The 20,694-nt window shown below is 45.7% G+C and overlaps 1 protein-coding gene across 7 annotated transcripts in view; it reads left to right on the top strand.

Moving 5' to 3' along the window:
• Window positions 1-1,035: 1,035 nt before the first annotated feature.
• LOC114589491 (syntaxin-3-like) overlaps window positions 1,036-20,694 on the top strand; it is a 38,897-nt gene continuing 19,238 nt past the window's right edge. For 4 of the 7 annotated variants that reach the window (XR_013391277.1, XR_013391276.1, XR_013391275.1 and 1 more), the window contains exons 1-2: window positions 1,036-1,245; window positions 6,485-8,106. Coding sequence is in view for 3 of the 7 variants with exons in the window: in XM_077922211.1 (XP_077778337.1) it covers window positions 1,205-1,245; window positions 6,485-7,412 (969 nt within the window). In the remaining 4 variants the exon portion in view is untranslated. Of the gene's footprint in view, window positions 1,246-2,870; window positions 3,014-6,399; window positions 12,515-20,694 lie in introns of those variants that run through there. The other 3 variants (XM_077922213.1, XM_077922211.1, XM_077922212.1) reach the window with 3 other exon arrangements.

Below are 20,694 nucleotides of genomic sequence, written 5' to 3'. Positions count from 1 at the left end.
GATGTCAAGATCAGTGTGGGCTCTGTAGAAAAAAATCATCCATGACCATTTGCACATGGGAAAGGTGTCCGCATGGTGGGCTCCCCAGCTGCTGACACCTTTCCAGAAGCAGGAACGAGTCACATGCTCTTTTGGCCATGTGTCATGAAAACCATGATAACTTCTTCGCCAGACTAATTACTCAGGAGGAAATATGGGTCCATCATTATGACTCAGAGACTAAATCTCAGTCCAAACAATGGAAGCACTCTGCCTCACCACCTCCAAAGTAGGCACTTCAGCCTGCAAGGTCATGTTCATGGTCTTTTGGGACCATTGCGGAGTAGTGATGTTGGCTTTCCTGGCAAAGGGTACCACAATTACCAGGACATACTATGTTTCACTGCTGCAGAAATTGCGGAAGGCCATAAGAATTGAGAGGTGTGGTATGCTGACCAAAGGTGTCTGCCTCCTACAGGATAATGCCCTGATTCACAACTCGTATGTTGCTCAGACAGAAGCACAGCCCCTCGGGAGAAATGACCAGACTAATTTTAACAGCATTCCAGTCTTTTACTTTGACTTAATCATGGGTTATTTTAAGTGAAATGAATCCTAGGTTTACTGCTACCACCCTCTGCCACATCCAGCAAACTGCTTCTGATAGTTACCTACCATGGCTGGTAAATAATAACCTAATTCCATTGCCAGAGACATTCTGGCCATGCATTGGGTATCTGGGCTGAAAGTAATTTATATGCCTTTTGGAAACAATAAAAATTAGAACATACAGTCCACGTGAATGAACTCTGAGTTAATGAAGGGACTTTACTGTTCAATGAATGAGTGCCTTGGTGTTCATTTTCCTTTTAACATGTTCCAGAAGAGGTGGGAATGATTCCTTCAGTTCCGGATCAATGGGTTCCCCAGTGATGTCAATGCGTGGCCAGCAAAGCCGCTCTGTGGTACCTGTCAATGATTTACCTGTACCTCCCTGGGCACAGGTGACTCAATTCCATTTTAATTGCTTTCAGATCTTACAGGGCACAAATGAGGATCAAGAGAAAAGTCCAATGAAAGGTTGCAGTGAAAGCTAGTGAGAAGGAAATGGCCATAGCAAAACCAAAGTATAAAATATCCCTCAGAAGAGTGAGCTCAGCTGTCCTGGCTCTCACTCCAGATGTAGAACTTGAACTGCCAGCTTTGTTTTCTCCCAAATGCTTGAATGCATGAATCAGAGGCAAGGCACGAAAAGATAAAACTAAGGTAAGCTAAGTTAGGATTGCTGCCTTCTTTGGTGAATGGAGGGTTCATTTGCCTTTAACAGTTATGTAGTGGACAGAAATTGCAGCTGGCCCTAACATTAGGCAGAGTGAGGCAGCTGCATCAGGTGGCAGGTGCTGGGTGGTGGCAGTGAGGTGTTGGAGGACAGAGCCATGTATCCTACTTTGCAGAAGACGGTCCTCTATTTGAAAGTATCCTGGCTCCCACTCAAAACACTCACAGAAGCTCTTACATTTGAGTAACAAAGAGATCTTTATCGAGGGAAGTGTACATTCCCATATGCCAAATATGTATTTTAAATGAGATTGATGCTAATAAGTCACAGAAAGGGCAGTTTTGTCCCCAGATCTTTGAGTAGTAGTTGGTGGATATACCAACATGCAGCCTTGCAATATACAGTAAGGCTCTTGGCTATTGTAAGGGCTTGTAGAATTCACATTTGTTGTCTGATTTTGCACTTGCAGAGTAGGATGTAGGAAGGTGATTTATGCCAAGTCAGCCCACTGGACCATCTAGGTCACTATTGTCTACAGTGATGGGCAGTGGCTGTCCATGATTTTGGGCAAAGGTCTTTCCTAGCTCTACCTTGAGATGGAGTTTAGGACCTTCTGCCACTGAGCTGCATCCTTTCTGTACAAAGGCTATGTGGAATTTACATAGCACCGTATATGTATTGCTAATATACCCAGTTTAGAGTAGAAGGCGTGTGGGTGTGGAGTGTCTACGTGCATTCTCACCTGGAAGATCAGTTTGACTCTGCCCGAAATCGCCAACTCTCATCTCACCATCCATTTGCTCTCTTCATCTTTTCCATAGTTTTAAGCAGTGCCTTTTTTCTGGGGGAATGCAGGGGTACGCATACCCCTAAACATTTTGTGAATCTAAGTTTGGCCTCATTGAGGGGCAGTATTTCAATATGAGTAGGAAAATGAGAGTACCCCTAAACATTTTTTTTTAGAAAAAAGCGCTGGTTTTAAGCAAACAATTCTGCCCACACCTGATCCTCCCCCCCTAAAAAATGACATAGTAATTTCATCCCCTGTCACTCCTGAGTGATCACCTGGTTATTGGGAGCTGTTTTTCCAAGATGCATTAGCAGCTCTGAGAAGAGTATTTCAACGGAGGAGGTAGCATTATAAAAGGATCTTGGCTGTACTCATTACAGTTTCATCTGAAGCACTCAGACTCTTCCTTTGTATAAATTCATCATCTTTCACTGTTAAAAAAAAAAACTTCCAGCTATCATTAGAACCATTTAAATAATCATATCAATAATTTAGCATCAATAGGTTTTTATTTCAAATTACAGTTTTGTTACCGCTGCTAAAATCCGATTACAAAAGTAGTGGGAGTTCTGCTGCTTCTTACCCAGAATTTAAAAAACAATTTATCCCCCCCCCACCTCATAACACTTGGTTTTATCCAACTAAGTCCTACGACGCATTGACCCACTGAAATCAATGGCTGCAACTAATTTGCCCGTTGATTTCAATGGGTCTACTCTGCACAGCTCTCAGTTGAATGCAACTGTATGTTTCAGCGATTATCTGCTGAAGTGAGGTAAATCTGGAATACAATGCAACTGAGTTCAGTTTTGACCTCCATAGTGCTTTGTGATGACCCCAACATGCTTTCCTAACAACAACAACCTGAGGAGGAAAATGACATCTTGCGCTGTGATAATTGAGCATCAACAATGCTTAAGAAAATAAACTGTAGACCACAGAAAATGCAGTTCCTTGGTTAAAGAGTAAGCACCAGGAAATCCGCCAACGTTCTGTTCTGGGGCTTTTGTGTGTACTCTGGAAATGCATGAGTGTTGATTGTTACTTGGGAGGGACCATTGTGTACTTTTAGATAGGTAAATGCAAAATATTCAAAAGAATAACTTAACTCCTGCCACATGGAATGATTTCAGATGGAAAAGGTAAGTTGGCTCTCTGGCTGGACTCAGGGCTTTATGTGTTTTAATGTATCTTCTTGCACATGGCCAATGAATTTTTGTGAGGGCTGGTTTTTTTTATTTATTCATGACCTTCTGCATTCAAAGCAGATGCTCTGCCACTGACCTACAGCCCTCCCCATGTAGGAGCTCTAAAGTTCTTCTTGTATGGGCTGGGATTTGGAGCAACACTAGCTGGCTCTTCTGTGTTTGGGGGCATTTCTTAGTTCTTACTCCCTGGTACACCTCTGAAAGTAGCCTTGGCATCAAGCTACAGTGGGAAACTCAGACACAGGAAGCTGCTTTAAACTGAGTCAGACCATTGGCCTGTCTAACCTGGTATTGCCTATAAGCAGGGATGGCAACCTGTGGCCTTTCAGATGATGCTGGACTACAGTTCCCATCAGCCTCTCTCAGCATGGCCAGTGATAAGGGATGATAGGAGTTGTAGTCCAACAACACATGGGGTGCCACATGTTCCCCATCCCTCATCTACACTGAATAGTAGTGGCTCCCCAAGCTTTCGGAGCAAGTCTTTCAAGACCAGGTATTGAATCTGGATCCTTTTGCCTGCAAAGCAGGTGCTTGACTACTGAACTCCAGCTGTTCCCTAAGCTGACTTGCCCAACATCACCAGGTAGAGGTGGCACTTGAGTCCATGTCTGTCAGGATCAGATCCACCACATGAAGCTCATTTTATAATGAGGAATCAAATCTTATGAAAATCTCAATTCCAAGCTTTTCTTTACAGGTCTTTTTTAATTTCTCTCTCGCTGCTTGAACTCAGCAAGAAGCAAATACTTTTTGTTCCAGTTCTACTAAGACTGGAAACAATTATTGGATATCATGTGCATTATCACACACATTTTTATGTGTATGATTACACACATTATTATCAGAGGCTGTTCTTCTTTACCTGCCGTCCATTCATTGAGTATTCCTGAGATCTTGAAAGATCAGTTGCAAAGCTTGGAGAATAGAAATGGTATATGTATTTGGGTTGTGCACTGGATTCAAATGAGGTCCAAATCCTGGACATATTGGGTTCCTTTGGAGGAATGTGGGTTGCAGTTGAGTTGGGCTGGGGTAGCTCAGAACGATCTGGGGATAGTCAGGAGGTGTGGTGTCAAGCATGAAGAAGGAGAAACCAGAAAAGGAGGGATCTACCTGGTGGCCACATACGATACGATAATCTTTATTGTCATTGTCCCATGCAGAACAATGAAATTGAAAAAATCTACACCAGACATTCAAAAGCCAACAAGCCTGCTATCCCAGCCATCCCAGCCTGGTTAGCCCCCTAAAAACTCTGATACTCCATAATTAAATACAATATACACCCATAGAGAAGATAGATGTAGGTATAGGTGGATACCTTCACCTTCCAAACTCTCCTTTTTCCTCCTTTTTCTTCCCCACCCCTGAAGCAGAACTGTGCAAGATCAGATCCTCCCACTTACCAGTTGGGTATCTCTGATCATGCATGTTTCCAGTTGCTGGTTGCTGCTCATTTCATGTGTACTCTTTTTAGGAGGGGAGGAAAAGGAGGTGCAGCATCTCCTCCTTCCCCTCCTGATTGTGTGTTAAAAGAGGGTATTTTGTTGGACACAATCCTACTGTCATTGGAAGGGCATCTGAGGGGCAATAGGATATACTGGACCTTCCTCTGAATGCAGAGAGCAGGGCTGACTGATGCCCACTGGAACTGGTAGGGTGGAAGGCAGGGAGGTCAAGAGTAGATTGAGCCAGAGCCGGTGACAGGTGGAGTCAACTCATTCTATCTTTCCCGCTCATTCTCCTCCCTGCTGAGTTCTACAAGTTCTACACAGAGGAGGTTGACAGGCAGTTCTAGGCTGGTGGGAGCCGGCTAAGGGCAGACTGAGGTTGGTGGGGCAGTGTCCTGTTCCCCTAGTTGACCTACGCCCTGTGAGTGCAAAAATCTGGACTGCACTTGCCATTTCCCTGTCTGTGATCTGATGGTGCCAACAGGAAAAAGGGATGTTATGAAGGGGGGGGGGCATGGACTGAGGGAGGTTTTAGATCATAAAATGGTAGAGTTGGCAGGGACCCTGAGTATCATGTAGTCCAACCCCCTTCCAATCTCCAAAGCCTTCCCATTCTCCCAGCATGTCCCCCAAAATTGGGGGAGAAAGTACAGCAAATGACTGTTTTAGGTGTGTGTACAACTGCACCCAAAACATCACAAAAAGGGACAGGAGCAGAATGGGGTGTTTGCAGGCTTTTTCAATGGTGTTTCAAATATACACAATTTCATGTAAATACATGGTGCCTTGGAATGCAAACCCCATATAAACAGGGAGATGCCTCTACACTAGATGGGGGGCAGGATTGGAAGGGGAAAAGCAGGGATGGGGCCTATAAAAGCACCTTCAGGCTTTGGATTTTTGTTTATTGTTAATTTTTTGCTACTGCTCAAATTATGCTGTTATTATGCATGACAAAAAATCCTTCAAATTTATTTATGAACAGAAAGTTGTAAGAACAAAAGAGCTTGCTGGCTTGGGCCAGTAGCCCACCTTGTCCACCATCCTGTTCTCACAGTGGCCTCTGGGACTCCCACAAGCAATGACCTGAGCACAACAGCACTCTCCCCTTCTGGGGTTTACAGGAACTGGTATTCAGAGGCATACTGCCCCCGACAGTGGAGGCAGAACATAGCCAGTAGGATTAGTAGCCAGAAGAAGAAACAGGGAAGGAAGGAAGGAAGGAAGGAAGGAAGGAAGGAAGGAAGGAAGGAAGGAAGGAAGGAAGGAAGGATTCTGTGACTGCAGAATGCAGAACCATGGAATGCATGCACAACCTCCATTCTTTAATGGCACTCATTTGAATTCTGGTCCACTTTGCATCTGGTTTTGACTCAGTAGTTTGAAAGTTGATGCAGGGTCACCTTCAAAGTCAGCTGAGTCTGGCTTGAAACATTCCCCCTGCCTGCCTGCCCCCTTTCACATTTCCCCATGACTGCACTCAGCAATGTTCATTTCTACAGCTGACGCTGTATCATTGGGCTATGTGCCACCCACCCCTGGCATGGAATCTAGTCTAGCCGGTTTGCATTAGCCATGTGATGTAGAGTAAACTCTGGTTTAGAAGCTTATTGCCTCAGTCAATATTTGCAATCGCTTTAGGGAGGGAAGTTTTCTTTTACTCTCTCTATCTCTCTCTCTTTAAAACAGCTTTGACTGACGCAAAAGTCCCCAAGCCCCCTCAAAATCTCCGTAAATGCTGATGGGTGTGCCTCACTCACCTCCTCTTCCACAGATGTTTCCGGCTTCGAGAAGAGCTGAAAATGAAGGACAGGTTAGAGGAGCTCAGGAACAGAGTGAACGAAGACGGGGACTCTCTGGATCTAGATGACACTCTCTCCTTCGACAACCCTATTTTCCAAGAGGAAGAGGGCAATCCCATGAACAAGGTTTTCCAGGAGATAACCAGTCTCTCCTTGGCACTGAATAAGCTGGAAGAGTTATCTGAGAACATCGACAAGAAGCAGCAGCAGGTGCTTTGCTGCACTACCGAGGAAAGCATTTGCAGGGAGAAAAAAGAGCTGAGTGCAATCAAAGACTCTTTCACCCAGGAGGCCAAAACCCTGCAGCCGAGGCTCAACAGCATCCAAGAGGCTCTCGCCAGGGACAGCAAGCAGTGGCTGGCCATTAGCCGCATACGCCACATCCAGCTCTCAGCACTTGTTGGCCGCTACCGTGACATCATTGCCCACCACTACGCCAAGGAGACACAATATGTGGAGAAGCTGAAGGAGCAGATCAGGAGGCAAACGGAACTGGCTGGCTTGGATCTTCAGGAAGAGGACATCAAGCGGATGGTGGAGAGTCCTGTGGTGCCGCGCATCGTTGGCCAAGACTTGGAAGTGCTCAGAGCCAAGCAGCATCTGGCCTTGGCGCAGGTGCGCCACCAGCAGCTGCTGGACTTGGAAGTGCAGATTGGCGAGTTGCACGCTCTCTTCCTGCACCTGGAGATCCTGGTTGCAGAGCAGCAGGAGACCATCAACAGCATCGAGTACAATGTCCTGCATACCCTTGATTACATCTCTCAGTCGAACGAGGAGGTCAAGAAAGCCCTCAAATATGAGCGGCAGTCACGGTTATCTGCTGCGTTATCTGCGGTGCTGGGCCTCTGCGCTTGCTGCACATGCCTATCGTGTATGGCGACTCCGAGTGTGATGAGCTGAATAAAGAAGTGTGGGCACGCAGACATTTTTTCCTAGACTTAACGGCTACCACTGGTGACTAATGATAGCACTCTGGAACATTGGATGTGTATGTCATTGCAGGTCAGTCCTGGATAGTTGCTTGGGGTGGATGGAAGCATTTGCAAGGCAACTAAATGCATCTTCACCCCCCTTTGCTTATGGATTCTGCCAAGTTTTTTTGTTCTGTTCTTAAGAGCATGGAAAGAGGCCTGCTGTGGATGCTTTTTCTGGCCAGCATCCTGTCTCCAGCCCCGCACAGCTGAATGCTTCAGGGAAGCAGACAGGCATCACGTGAAGCTGATGCAACAACAATGAAAAGGTGTTCATTTCTTCAACTATGTCTGTAGGAACATAGAAACCTGTCTTCTACTGAGTTTGACCATGGGTCCATCTAGCTTCATAGTGTCTATGTTGACTGGCAGGGGCTCTCCAGGATTCCAGGCAGGGTACCTTCCCAGTCCTATCTGGAGATGCTGGGGATTGAAGATGGGACCTTCTGCATGCAAAGCAGGTGCTCTACCACTAAGCCGCAGTCCTTTCGCAAACAGCTCTACTGTCTCCCAGTTAAGAGGAGTTAAAGCCCAGAAAGGCAGTAGAGGTCAAACCAGCCCAGAGGCCAAATCTTCTGATGAACAACACTTGAATCATAATCCCAAATGCATCTGAAAGGAAGGTACTTCTGCATATCCTCATAACACTCTCTTCTTTTCCATGTTTTCTGTGTTCCAAATGGAGACTTTGGAAATGTAGGGCTAGCCCAGTAATGCAGCAGGAGGCTTAAGTGACCTGCCAGGAAGGGGGATTAGAGGAAGGCAGGAATCAGTGCATCAAGAGTATTAGCCCTATCTTGGGGTGGGGGTTGGTGGAGGTTGCACATTTGCAGTTTGCTCCGCTTTTCTTGGGCTGGCACTGTGAAAACAGGTTCTGTGGCGTCTCTCAACTCTGCTGAAGTCTAGCTTCAGTGAAACTGGAGATTACTGAAATATGTATAGTTCAAAAGAAAGTTGTAGACTGCCATAATTCACCCCCCCCACGACATCTTCCTTCCTCATTTTTTGCATAACAGAGTTGCCACAAATTCTCCTGATGTGTCCATGGTTAGAATGCATTACCATCAGTGGATGCCCCTTGGACAAGTGACTCCCTCCTCACCAGGAGGGTCTTCTCAGTGGGCCCTGCTGCTAGGGTGTGTGACCCATGGTACTGGCCCTGATCCCCATAAAAAGAAAGTAAGGGATCCCCCCCCCCGCCCCACCTGTAAGACGAGGTCATTGCACCATTTGGAACAAAGAAGAAAACCAAAAACATCGTTTGGTTTACTGGCTTTATTTCCTAGATGCTTAAATTGATCATGTGTTTTACATCCTGGCTCCATTCAGTTATGATTTCAAATGGCTTCTGGTTGGTGTAATTTGGAATAACCTACAGTATGAATTAAGGGTGTTAATGTTTACATAAGAAGGCAATGTGTGCATGCATGTAATATATCTATATATATATATCTATGTACTTGTATACATGCACATTACATATGTATTAATATGCATGTGTATATAAATTTGTATAAAATCATCTTACACAATTACGCAGGTCTTCATACTTTCATAAGGTGTGGGGGGAGGGGGGGCTTAGAGGAAAAGCCATAGGTAGTGGCAGGGCACAAGCCTTGCTTGCAGAAGGTCCCTGGTTCATTCCATGCCATCTCCAATTAAAAAATGAGCAAGCAGTGTGTGGTGGAAAAAGACCTTTCTCTCTGCCTGAGATGCTGAAGAGCTGCTGTCAGCCAGTGTAAACAATACCAGACAAATGGTCTGTCTTAAGGCAGCTTCCTATGTGCTTGCCAGGAGTCTAAAATAGTTTTCTCCACCTGCAGTCTGAAGCGGCAAATTTATTATCCTCCTTATTAACCAGTTTTATGCACCACCCTTCATAATGTCAGCAATCCTAGGGCTTTCCCCAAAATATAATTCAACTCAATAGTCTACAAATTTGTTGCTTTAAAAGGGGGTGGGGAGGAAAGGTGAACTTAGAATCCTTTCTTGTATTTCTGCACAATAGTGAATAGGTGAGATATGAAGTTTTGTTTTTCTGAACTGGGATTCAGATTCAGACCCAGTCCTGATGGTCAGCTTCCAATGAACTTCAGGATGAAAAAGAGCCACCCCCCCCAAGGGGCCATATTGGGGTCTGAACAGAATTTTGCGGTTGGTGCACATTCATATATTTTAATGAATTTATTATTGCACTTAATATCCAGCTTCTCCTCCAAGGAGCTCAAGGTGGCATACAGAGTGCTCCTCCTCTCCATTTTATCCTCTTAACAACCCTGTGAGGTAGGTTAGGCCGAGAAAAGGTGACTAGCCCAAAGTCACCCAGTGAGCTTCATGGCAAGGTCACTTTAACCATTGCACAGCATTGCCCCTCTCTGTAAACAGGAGGGTTGGGGAGGGGAGGCTTAATAAGAGGAGAGCGTGTTCTGCAGCCTGGGCCAACCAGAGACATTTTGCTGTCTGAGATGACATCCTCATTCAGCATGCAGAAGCTGACCATACTGTTTTACAAAACAGCATCCCATAATGTTTGGGAATTTTTAGTTTACAGAAAAGGTGTCTGAGAGGAGACATGATAGAAGTTTATAAAATTATGCATGGCCTTGAGAAAGTGATTGGAGGAAAGTTTTTTATCGCTCTCTTAACACTAGAACTCAAGGACACGCAGTGAAGTGGAATGTAGGAATGTAGGAAGACAGACAGATACCAACAATTTCACTTTTATTTTGCCCATTTGTTTTTTTAAAACGAACAAAATTGTTTTAGGTTATGAAAAAGATGATTGTTTTCCTCAGATGCAAGCACTTAATGCTAACTCTCTGAAATCAAATGGAAATATGAAAAAGGTGACTGAGTGGAAACTGAGGTTTGGACAAGTGAATGCCAGTATGTCTTTTTTTAAACAGGTTTGTTACAAAGCACAGGGTTCAAACAGCACTGCTATCATGAAGACAGAGAAGTACAGCTGCAAAGAGCCAGAGGCAATTTTTCTGTGTTTCACTGTCCACTATGTTAATATGACACTCAAGGCTAAACTCCCAGTATTAATAATAATACTAATACAGATGGTAGGTGGGTTCGTGTGCCTGATAAATATAAACAGATTCTGCTTTGGATGCAGAGATGTTTTAATTAGTATGTATGTGTAAGCCGCTGCGAACTCAGATCTGCAAGAACAGAACATAAGAACTGGATATGCATTCAGCAAGCTGGGGAGAATATCAGCTTTCATTTACTCCCTGGCCTGGCCCCAAATTCTAGTCCTCATGTCTGCAATGGGAAGCCTAGTAAAATCACAGAAGCAATGATTGCGGGGGCGGGGGTTGTTGGAGTGCAGCTGTTATGCAAGACAGCCTGTGATTGGCACCTCAGACTCCTCCACAGCACCATGTCCAAGCAGAGTTAGAGCTGAAATAGTCAAATATACCTGTTTTGCAAAATATATTCAGCACGTAGTATTCTCTTACCTTTGGTGCAGAATTTGAGGCTGCCTTGCTGTAGGATTCAGGCTTTTTGTTTTCGTTTTGCTGCAGATAGGCACAGTTCCTTTCATACCCTCTGACATTTCACAAGTGAAAATAATGAAAATCTTGCAATACTGCTATTCTTAAGCTGAGAATTGCTGCTTGAATCCAACCCGATCTGCATGACCTGATGCCTGCAAAGACCTGACCATCTCTTCACCACATTGGTGTATGTCAGGGGTAGACAACCTTGTTCGCTCCAAGGACCAGATCCTTACCCGGATCAGCCCCAAGGACCAAATCTAATGTCCCAACAGCATCAGGTGATTTGCTGCTTCAAAGTCCCCAAAACATCTCACAGGCAGCAAGGTGCTGCTATAGCAAAGGGGGGGGGGGAACCACTTGTTTTAGCAGCAGTTTCAATGCAAACCCTTTCCTGATTCATTGAATCCTGATGAACTGAATCAGAGTATGCATGTCCAATCCTACTGCATGCAGGGAACCTGCTCATGCAGCCAAACTGAGCAGGATTTAGCCTCTCATCAGCTGACAAGTATGTGTATCTGTTGAAGCCTGCTACTGTATAGTTTCTCATGACAGTCCATGTGGCCTACACAGCCAATGCGGAATTGATTCCCACCCCCTGCCCATCAATTGGCAGGGGCAGACCTTGGTAATATGGCATCCTGTGTGAGGCCAAAATTTGACACCCAGCCCTCATGCCACCTTTCCAAAGGCGCATAAGGGAGGCACCCTTTGGGAAGGGTGGCATGAAGCTCTGGCAGGGTCCTAAGAGTCTTCCTTCCTCCTTCCCAAAGCTGGGCAAGTGCTACTAGGGTTTGGGAAGGAGGAAGGTCCTCTCTAGGACCTTGTCAGAGCTCTCATATCTCCTTTCTGAAGCAAACACATACACTCCTTTGGGAAGGAGACTTGGCCCCTGCGCCCTTTCTGGGGAAACCAGTTGCACTGCCCTAAATCTGCCTCAGCAGATGGCATTATTGAGTGATGTTTGCTGATGGACAGGTGGATGTGGTTGGTGGAAAATGGACTTGTGGGCCAAAGTTGGCTCCCTGGCGGGCAAAGATGGGCCCATGCATTGGAGGTATCAAGTGCATGTCCATCATGCTCACATATCCATGCTTACAGCCTTTCCCTCCATAGCAGGCTGTTTGCCTTGTATGGGGGAAAACCCACACAACTGTACCAGAGTGAAATGTATTTCTCCTGATTATGTTACTTTCCCCTTTTTCTCTCCCCGCTAGGCACTATTCATTGTAATAAAAAGTAGCCCACAAGGCTTTGGAATGGCTCATTATCAGAAGGAGAGTAGCGGCCACAGAGCTGTGAATACTCCATACTTTGTAAAGGCAGCTTCATGCTGTGGAAATGCTTTTCTATATAAATTAACTTGTTTACAAATTGGACACACACAATTCGGCACACTGGAGGAAGCCATATTAAAAAGGATTAAGCTCAACAGTCCAGGGAATTTATAACCGGCTTGGCAGCCCTGGGTATATTTCATTGAGACAGCCTTCTCAGCTGAATAAATACTATTAGAAAGGTGGGTGGTTGTTTTTTTTTTTACAGGAGACTCTCAAATCCTTTCTTGACATTTAGAACAGCATATCATGATTTGGTAATGTAATCTTCCGACAGAGACACCTCCAAGGGAAATAAATTTGCCTAACTCACTTAACAAATGTGGAATGGGGAGTTCTGCTTGACAATTCTTGCTGCAGTTCAAGGATAGAATCTGATTTGTAAAATGAGAGGCACCACGATTTCTCTCTCCCTATAATACTGTTGTGAGGTGGCTTTTTTGGGTGGGTGGGGTGTAGCGTGTGTGCCTGAGCCTCCTTCCTGGATCAAACATGAATTTAATTCCTGGAATAGCTTGCTTCCTAGTGAGGTAATGGCCTATGTATGGGTCATTAAGGTCACAAATGAAGTGCCTCACATGGTTGGCCCTCAACTCCCTCAACTTGCTGGTAATTAGGTAATTAGAAGGGCAAAGCCCAGGGTTGAGTTGGTGTGTGTGTAGTAGAAGCAAGAAGCAGGCTGGGCAACTGAGAGACAGAGCCATGCTGCATCTCTGCCAGAATCCAAGGTTGTGGCAATGGAAGAAACAAGACACTCTTAGGATGTTAAAGCTGCGAGCCCCTCCATCGAAGGTTCAGCTTGTATATATGTGTAAATAAACCACATATCTGAAAGACACTGCGGTCTCTGCTGTCCCTCATTCTGAGGAAGCCAACCCCTGGAACCTCACACTGCTCAGAGACTGGGGTGGTTTGCAACAATACCAATAATCTATCTATGCTTTTTGTACTGTACAGCATCTGTACAGTTTTGCATGGTTTTGTTTTGATTTTATCTGTGCTTTTTTGTATTATTATGCTGTGCATCATCTACATTGACTCGCGGTGGCTGTCCAGGCTTTCAGGAAATGTTATCTCCCCGCCCTACCTGGAGATGCCAGAGATTTAACCTGGGACCTTCTGCATGCAATGCTCTGCCACTGAGCTACAGTCCTTTGCTAAATTATCTGGGAAGCTCAGGTCCAGTCACCTGATCTGAAACAGATCTAGGAATGAAGAACACCATCTTAAATGCTGCAGCTTGGTCTTTTGTTACAGTTGTGTGAAAGAGCTTGCCCACATCATTGTATCTGGTGCCAGGATATAGTCTAAGGCTGAAGCTAGGCAGTACTGAATCTGGTCAGTGCCTGAGAACCACCTGCACACTGGCTTGGTTTCCACAGTGAAAGAAAGGCAGGGTATAAAAGGCAGAAAATGCATATGCAATTCTGGATCAAACTCCCTGGTGATCCCTGGAGAATCAAATGACACAGTTCTTGCAGGGCTGTCTAAACCATTTTGCTGCTTGACGAAGAGGACAAGCTGGTCCCTGCTCCCCAAATTCCATGTATCATAGCCAACTTGACCCAAAGCAGTTGGCTCTTTTCTCAGTGATGAATGCAGGGTAGGCCAGGTCGCATATACTGCCCCTGTCCTTTTGCCTCTCCTGAGAATGTGCTACCTCGGCCAGCCACACTGAACACTTCTGCATCAAACTGTAGCTGGAGGAGCATAGCTTTGAGCGTTTCCATGTTAAAAACAAAGCAAAGCATATACAAATCAATCTGCTGGTAATACACTAGTTTTCTGTGCATGTAAAGGAACATGGGAATATACTCTGGAGCAGGAATATACTGCTTGACCATCCAGTGGAGTTTTGCCTACTCCAATGGGTAGCAGTTCTTCCCCAGAGTCTCAGGCAGAGTTCTCTCACATTGACTGCTATGTTTTTGCAGAATGAGCCAAGTTTTGCGAATTCATTGCTCCACCCACTTTTGCCTGTGGCCCTGCCCACCACTGGCATGTGGCCCCTGGAAGGTTGCCCAGAAGGGAATGTGGCCCCTGAACAACATTCCTCACTCTTGAAGTTATAAAATAATGCCAGAAAGTACCCAATCAAACCTAGAAAAATATCAACTTAGTTTCAGAATGTCTGAAAAATGCTTTTGTTACTACTTTCCCTTGTGCTTTGCTTTGTCAACAGGCTTTGATGTGTATAATTTCTCACTCTAACCACAGACCTGGATATTTGTCCACTTAGCTCTTGGGGGAATCTTTTGTCCTTTTCCTACTTGACCTCTGAATAATTTAATTAATTCATCTGCTTTAATTTAATCAGCAAACCAGTATTAATTAAAAGGGAGATGATTCATTGAGACATTCCTTTAATCAGTGTGTAGCCCTAAAAGAAAGAAGCAAACAAAAATTAAACAGCAGCAGTCATCCCGTTCCACCTTAGGGTTTTAGATATGACTCAGGGAGGAGGCAATGTCATTGTTGACCCTAGGGACATCTTTGTATCCTGGAGGAAGTGGTGGGGGAATTTAGCCACTGATAGCCTTATCCTCCACCAATTTGCCTAATCCTTCTTAAAGCCATCCAGGTTGGTAGCCATCACTACTTCTTGGTGGAGCAAATTTAAGTATGCACAGTGTGAATACAGTCATACCTTGGGATAAATGTGCTTCAAGTTAAATATTTTTGGGTTGTGCTCCACGGAGACCCAGAAGTAACGGAATGCGTTACTTCTGGGTTTCACCGCACGCTCATGCACGGACAGTCAAAATGACGTCACGCGCATGCACGGAAGTGGCGAAACGCGACCTGCGCATGCGCGGATGCGGGTTGCATTTGCTTCAGGATGCGAACAGGGCTCCGGAACGGATCCCGTTCGCATACCAAGGTACCACTGTAAGTGCTACCTGTTGTTTGTCCATAATCTCTCTCCATTCAACTGCATTAGATGATCCTGTTGCAGTCTAGTGTGATGAGAAAAGAGGGGAAAACCCACATTCTGCATACCATGCATAATTTTACACACTTCTATCATTGTCCTGCTGTGAATGCTGAAGACTGCTCCCTGCAAGGCCCTTTCCACCTGGCCTAGGGGGTGGGGTCCAGACTCACCCTGCTCAACATAAGAGACTCCTGGGAGGGAGGGACATTGCCTGCTGCAAGTGCTGAAGAGCCCAGACTCACTGGAACAAACTCTGGGATTGGGGCAACTGTTGAAAGTGTTTTTAAAAGTTTTAAATGTTTTAAAATAGTTTTTAATCTGTGGCATTTTATTTTTTTGTTTTGTTTTTGGGGATGGGGTAAATGTTTAGTTAAGGCTGGGGATTATTTTAATTTTAGTATAACCGTAAATTGTGTGGGGTTTTTTTTTATTAGTTTCTACTGTTTTATTGGTTTATTGTATAGTCTGTAGAACATATTCTGTTCTGAAGGGGTAAGGGTCAGGGCTGCCTGGGAGTGGGCCTCAGCCAACAGAATGGCTGGCGTAGGTTCCACAGTTTGGGATGCACTGAGACACCCAATCTCAGTGATCATGGGTAGGAGGAGGAGTTACGCTAAGACCAGTCCATGTCATTACCAAGGAGGCAGATTTAGTCGTTGTTTGAACACAATCCCTGCCTCCGGGTCTGGTCTTGACCAGAAGGATACTGGAATCAACAAGGGAGACCCACATGACTGTAAGGTGCTGCTTGCAATGCCAAGTCAATGATCCACAAGACCACTGTCATCCATGATTTGATCGCAGGTGGAAGAATTGATCTGGCATGTGTGACAGAGACTTGGTTGGATGAAGCAGATGGGCCTCCCCACTGCACCAAGGATTCCCTGCCTGAGCTGCTGCAGGTCGTGGCGGATGTTCTCCTGGAGATACCTAGTTTGGTTGTCCTAGGGGACTTTAACATCCATGTCAACGTGACCCTACAAGGGGCTGCTCAGGACTTCGTGGAAAGCATGGCCTCCATGGGGCTGTCCCTGAATAAGTTTGGCCCAACTCATAGTCACAGACATGCCTTAGACCTGGTGTTCACCTCTATGGACGTTGGTGATCTGACACTAAGTAAAAGTGAAGCAAAAGAAGTGACGACGGACTTTCTTCATCGCCTCTATTACATCTACAGAAAAAAGTAGCAGGTGACTCTTTCAGGTGGTTTGCAATCTAATGGAATCACCTCCACCATCAGGCCCCAAGATCTCCTGCAATGATTTTGCAAAGATTTTTGCAGATAAAGTCACTCAGATTTGGAATGAGGTAGACTGCACCATGGGAGCAGGGGTGGGGTGGGAGAGTGCTCAAGTCCTGTCTAGTCAAGTTGCATGGGATCAATTCTAATCTCCTACCTCCGAGGATGTTGACAGGCTGCTTGGATGAGTGAAACCAACCACATGTCTCCTTGATCCTTGCCCATCCTGGCTCATAAAAGTAATCTGAGAAGGGATGGGCAATGGGCTCTGCGGGGTGGTAAATGCTTCCCTCTGTGTGGGAGCTTTCCCAGATCTGCTGAAAGAGGTGGTTATTAAACCACTTCTTAAAAAACCATCTTTGGACCTGGCCAATATGGCCAACTATCGCCCAGTATCAAAGACCACATAACACCGGTCCTGAAAAACCTACCTTGGCTCCCAGTACGTTTCCGAGCGCAGTTCAAAGTGTTGGTGCTGACTTATAAAACCCTAAATGGCCTTAGCCCAGTGCACCTGAAGAAGGGTCTCCACCCCCATCATTCAGCCTGGACACTAAGGTCCAGCTCTGAGGGCCTTCTGGCGGTTCCTTCACTGTGAGAAGTGAAGCTACAGGGAACCAAGCAGAGGGCCTTCTTGGTAGTGGCGCCTGCCCTGTGAAACACCCTCCCTTCAGATGTCAAGGAAATAAGCAACTATCTGACTTCTAGAAGACATCTGAAGGCAGCTCTGTATAGGGAAGTTTTTAATGTTTGATATTTTATCATGTTTTTAATATCTGTTAGGAGCTGCCCAGAGTGGCTGGGGAAACCCAGCCAGATGGGCATGGTATAAAATCATCATCATCATCATCATCATCCTCAACTCCCCCCCCCCCCCATAAAAAATAAGTCCCAGAAGTTGTAAACTTTCCAGATGGGGAACTTGCTGGAACTCAGTTCCGGTACCTCTCAGGTGAATGCCATTGCCATTCTAAGAGAACAAGGGAGTCCCACACTTCTTTTTCTAGAAAAATAGCAGTGGCCCCTGGGCTAGTCTTATGCAGGAAAGTCTTATGTTCTTATGCTCTAGCCTCTTGATCATTTTGATTGCTCAATTGCTTCATGATATAAAAGAAAAGATATAAAAGAAAACTGTTCAAAGGCACATTATGGCAATTCTGTACTAGCTGAACCTTTTTCAAGGGCAGCCTTCTGTGGAGCGCATGGTGGCCATCCAATTTGGTGTATATCCACCAGTTATGGAGCTCTGTTAGCCTCCTTGCCCAAGATGCCTGCCTTCTCTTTCAGCTATGGGTCTCACACTACAACATCTGATGTGATCAAAGAGCCAAGAACTTTCATTCTGACTGTACTGGAGGACTCGTTTTAATAACTCCATGCTGAAGTCTGTGAGAGCCGCAATATTTTTGGTATGATTCTTTCACTTTCATTCAAAGCCCTGCTTGGATGTCATTAGCCTTTGTTACATTATCTCCTCTGTCCAGCCTGTCTTGGTGAGTCATTCCACATAGACTAGCAGATCCTTTAATAATTCAGCTCGTTAGGAGATGATATCCAACTGTCCTTTGGAATTGCCTTGAAGACTAAAGAAGAAGGAGAAGAAAGGAAATCTAAGAAACCAAGTTATCCCAGGAGAAGCTATTATCTCCACTGCCCATAAGGTGATGCTAACAGGAAAGGCTGCAAAGTGGGGGACAATGACTTCCATTCAGGATTTCTAAAATGATGAAAAACTTGCTCATGAGGCAGATGGGCAACAGCTGCAAATATTAACAAAGCATGGATGAGATTAATTCCTTTCTTCCACATCAACACATCCTGAAAGAGAGTTTCATTTGTGGACATGTCTTTTCTAGACAGGCACTGAGGGAGGCCTAAGGGTGGAAGAAGGCATCATTTCCCATTCAGCTCTCTCTATTAATTGCATGCAGCACTGTTTCTGTCCCGCTGCATTTCGCCATCTGCCAAAAACTGTTATTCTTCTCACTGTCCACTGTGGCAATATTACAGAACCTCTTATCATTGGCCATGGGAGGCTGATGGGAGTTGAAGCCCAACCTTTGGCGGGCCACATTTCCCCATTCCTGCTATAAAAAGGTTACAAAGGAGAAATATAGAAGGACAAGAGTCACAGACAAGTGGCTAGCAGGACTTCACAGCAGAACAGGGCTTTGTTTCATTCAACCACTTAATCCCAAATTAAATTTCATAAAAGGCCTGTGGTTGTACTACAGAATAATAATAATAATAAATAAATGCTGGTGGTATTCTGGGCACTGCATGCTTTTAGGGCAATGAAAGGAAAAACACAATTTAATCTGTTTAACAGACTGTGTTATTGGATTGAGACTTCTTTGGCACTTTGGGGAGAAGTCCTTTTGCTGTTATTCAGATTCAGAGTGCAATTGGATGCCAAGAACTACAAACAACACATACACAAGCGCCATTGTGGAAGTGTGGCATGGGAGGACTCAAAAGCTTGACCTCCCCCAGGATTCTCCAAGCCCCTTTCCTGAATTTTCAGTTTTTATTACAAAAGAAGAAGTAGAATCCACTTTTACGTCAAGAGATATAAGGAAGCAAGATCCAGGCCATAGCTCAGTGGTAGACCAACTACTACTTATGTGGAAGGCCCCGGGCTCAACTTGCAGGTAAGCCTGGAAGAGAGTAGGGCTCAGCACAACCCTCCTCAATCCACCCCATGGCTCCAACCCAGGGACCCCCAGTCAGGCCAACCTGCTTTTACCCAATCTGTGGACCACTCAACCTGCCTCAGATCCAGTCCCAAATTAATTTGGAGAGTGCGGCTTATGTTTAATTAGGGTTAAAAACATATGGCTGGGGTGAGGGTGGGGGTGAGACATTACATATCTTTCCCCCATTTCTGATAAAGCATGGGGAGGTAGTGTTTTCATTTTGCTGGATGCTCCTGTGGAGAAGCTGCTTGCCAACGAGCATCTTGTACCCCACAAGATTTCTGCACTGATACTAGGTTGAGGCAACAGGCAGGAAGGAGAGGCAGGTGTCACTGGAGGGAAGCAGGCCCAGATTGGGAAGCAGACCAGGATTGGAGGTGGGGGAAAGGGGCATGTGTTGTAAAAGGCTGCAGTCTGGTGCCAGGCATTATCTGAGCAAGTTGGTCGCTCAGAGCTCTTCCTGCCTCATGTGTGCCTCTTCAGGACTGGAACAGGACAGCAAACAGAACATGCAGGCATAGCTGCTTGTTGGAGGAGAAGCCCCAGTTCTTCATTGAGGTTTTGTGGGTTGGGAAGCACAGGGGCCACCGAGGCTGATGCTTTATCTATATGGGGCTTGCTTTGAAAGTCAGATCAACACATGGTCTCAAGAAACAAAGGAAACACATGCTGGAGGGTGTATGATATGGCTAATTGGACCTTTGTCGTTAGCATTGCAGACTGTGCTGGAGAGGGAGAGCAGATTGCATTTAGCTCTATGTTTATTTGACTGGTCCCCCCCCCCCCTGCTCCATTGGTGGGATATGTTGGTTTTCTGTAATTTTCCTATGCAAAAAGCATATCCCTAAGAACTATTTTCTTTCCCTTTAGAAAATTTTCACTTTGTTTCATTAAAACCTTGTGGTCTCCAATTATACACCACTCCATATATATCCCCCCCAAAAAAACCTGCTCCAACACCCGGTATGGCCCACAGGGTGGGGCTAGCCGCCCACGGGGGTGCGTCAGCATCGGCTTGTGTCCCAGGGGGGTGCATTAGCTGCAGGAAGTGTCCTGTTGGCACACGTCCCAGTGGGGTGCGCCGGTGGCGGGAAGTGTCCTGGGGGGCAGAGCTCGCAGTGATATCACCCCCCCCCCCTCAGGGAAGGCACATGGGGCGGCCCGCACCCACCACACCCACCTTGCTCTGCTACTGCCTCACCTTTCTTTTAACTTGTGGAGGGGCTGTGTCACCCCAACCCACTTTTTAGCCACAGCTAAAGTTACAATGGGACGCGGGTGGCGCTGTGGGTTAAAGCCTCAGCGCCTAGGACTTGCCGATCGAAAGGTCGGCGGTTCGAATCCCCGCGGCAGGGTGCGCTCCCGTCGTTCGGTCCCAGCGCCTGCCAACCTAGCAGTTCGAAAGCACCCCCGGGTGCAAGTAGATAAATAGGGACCGCTTACTAGCGGGAAGGTAAACGGCGTTTCCGTGTGCTGCGCTGGCTCACCAGATGC

The sequence above is a fragment of the Podarcis muralis genome, chromosome Z (genome assembly GCF_964188315.1).
Source record: "Podarcis muralis chromosome Z, rPodMur119.hap1.1, whole genome shotgun sequence".
In the NCBI taxonomy this organism is placed as follows: domain Eukaryota; kingdom Metazoa; phylum Chordata; class Lepidosauria; order Squamata; family Lacertidae; genus Podarcis; species Podarcis muralis.
This window is presented reverse-complemented; position numbering and strand designations above follow the sequence as displayed.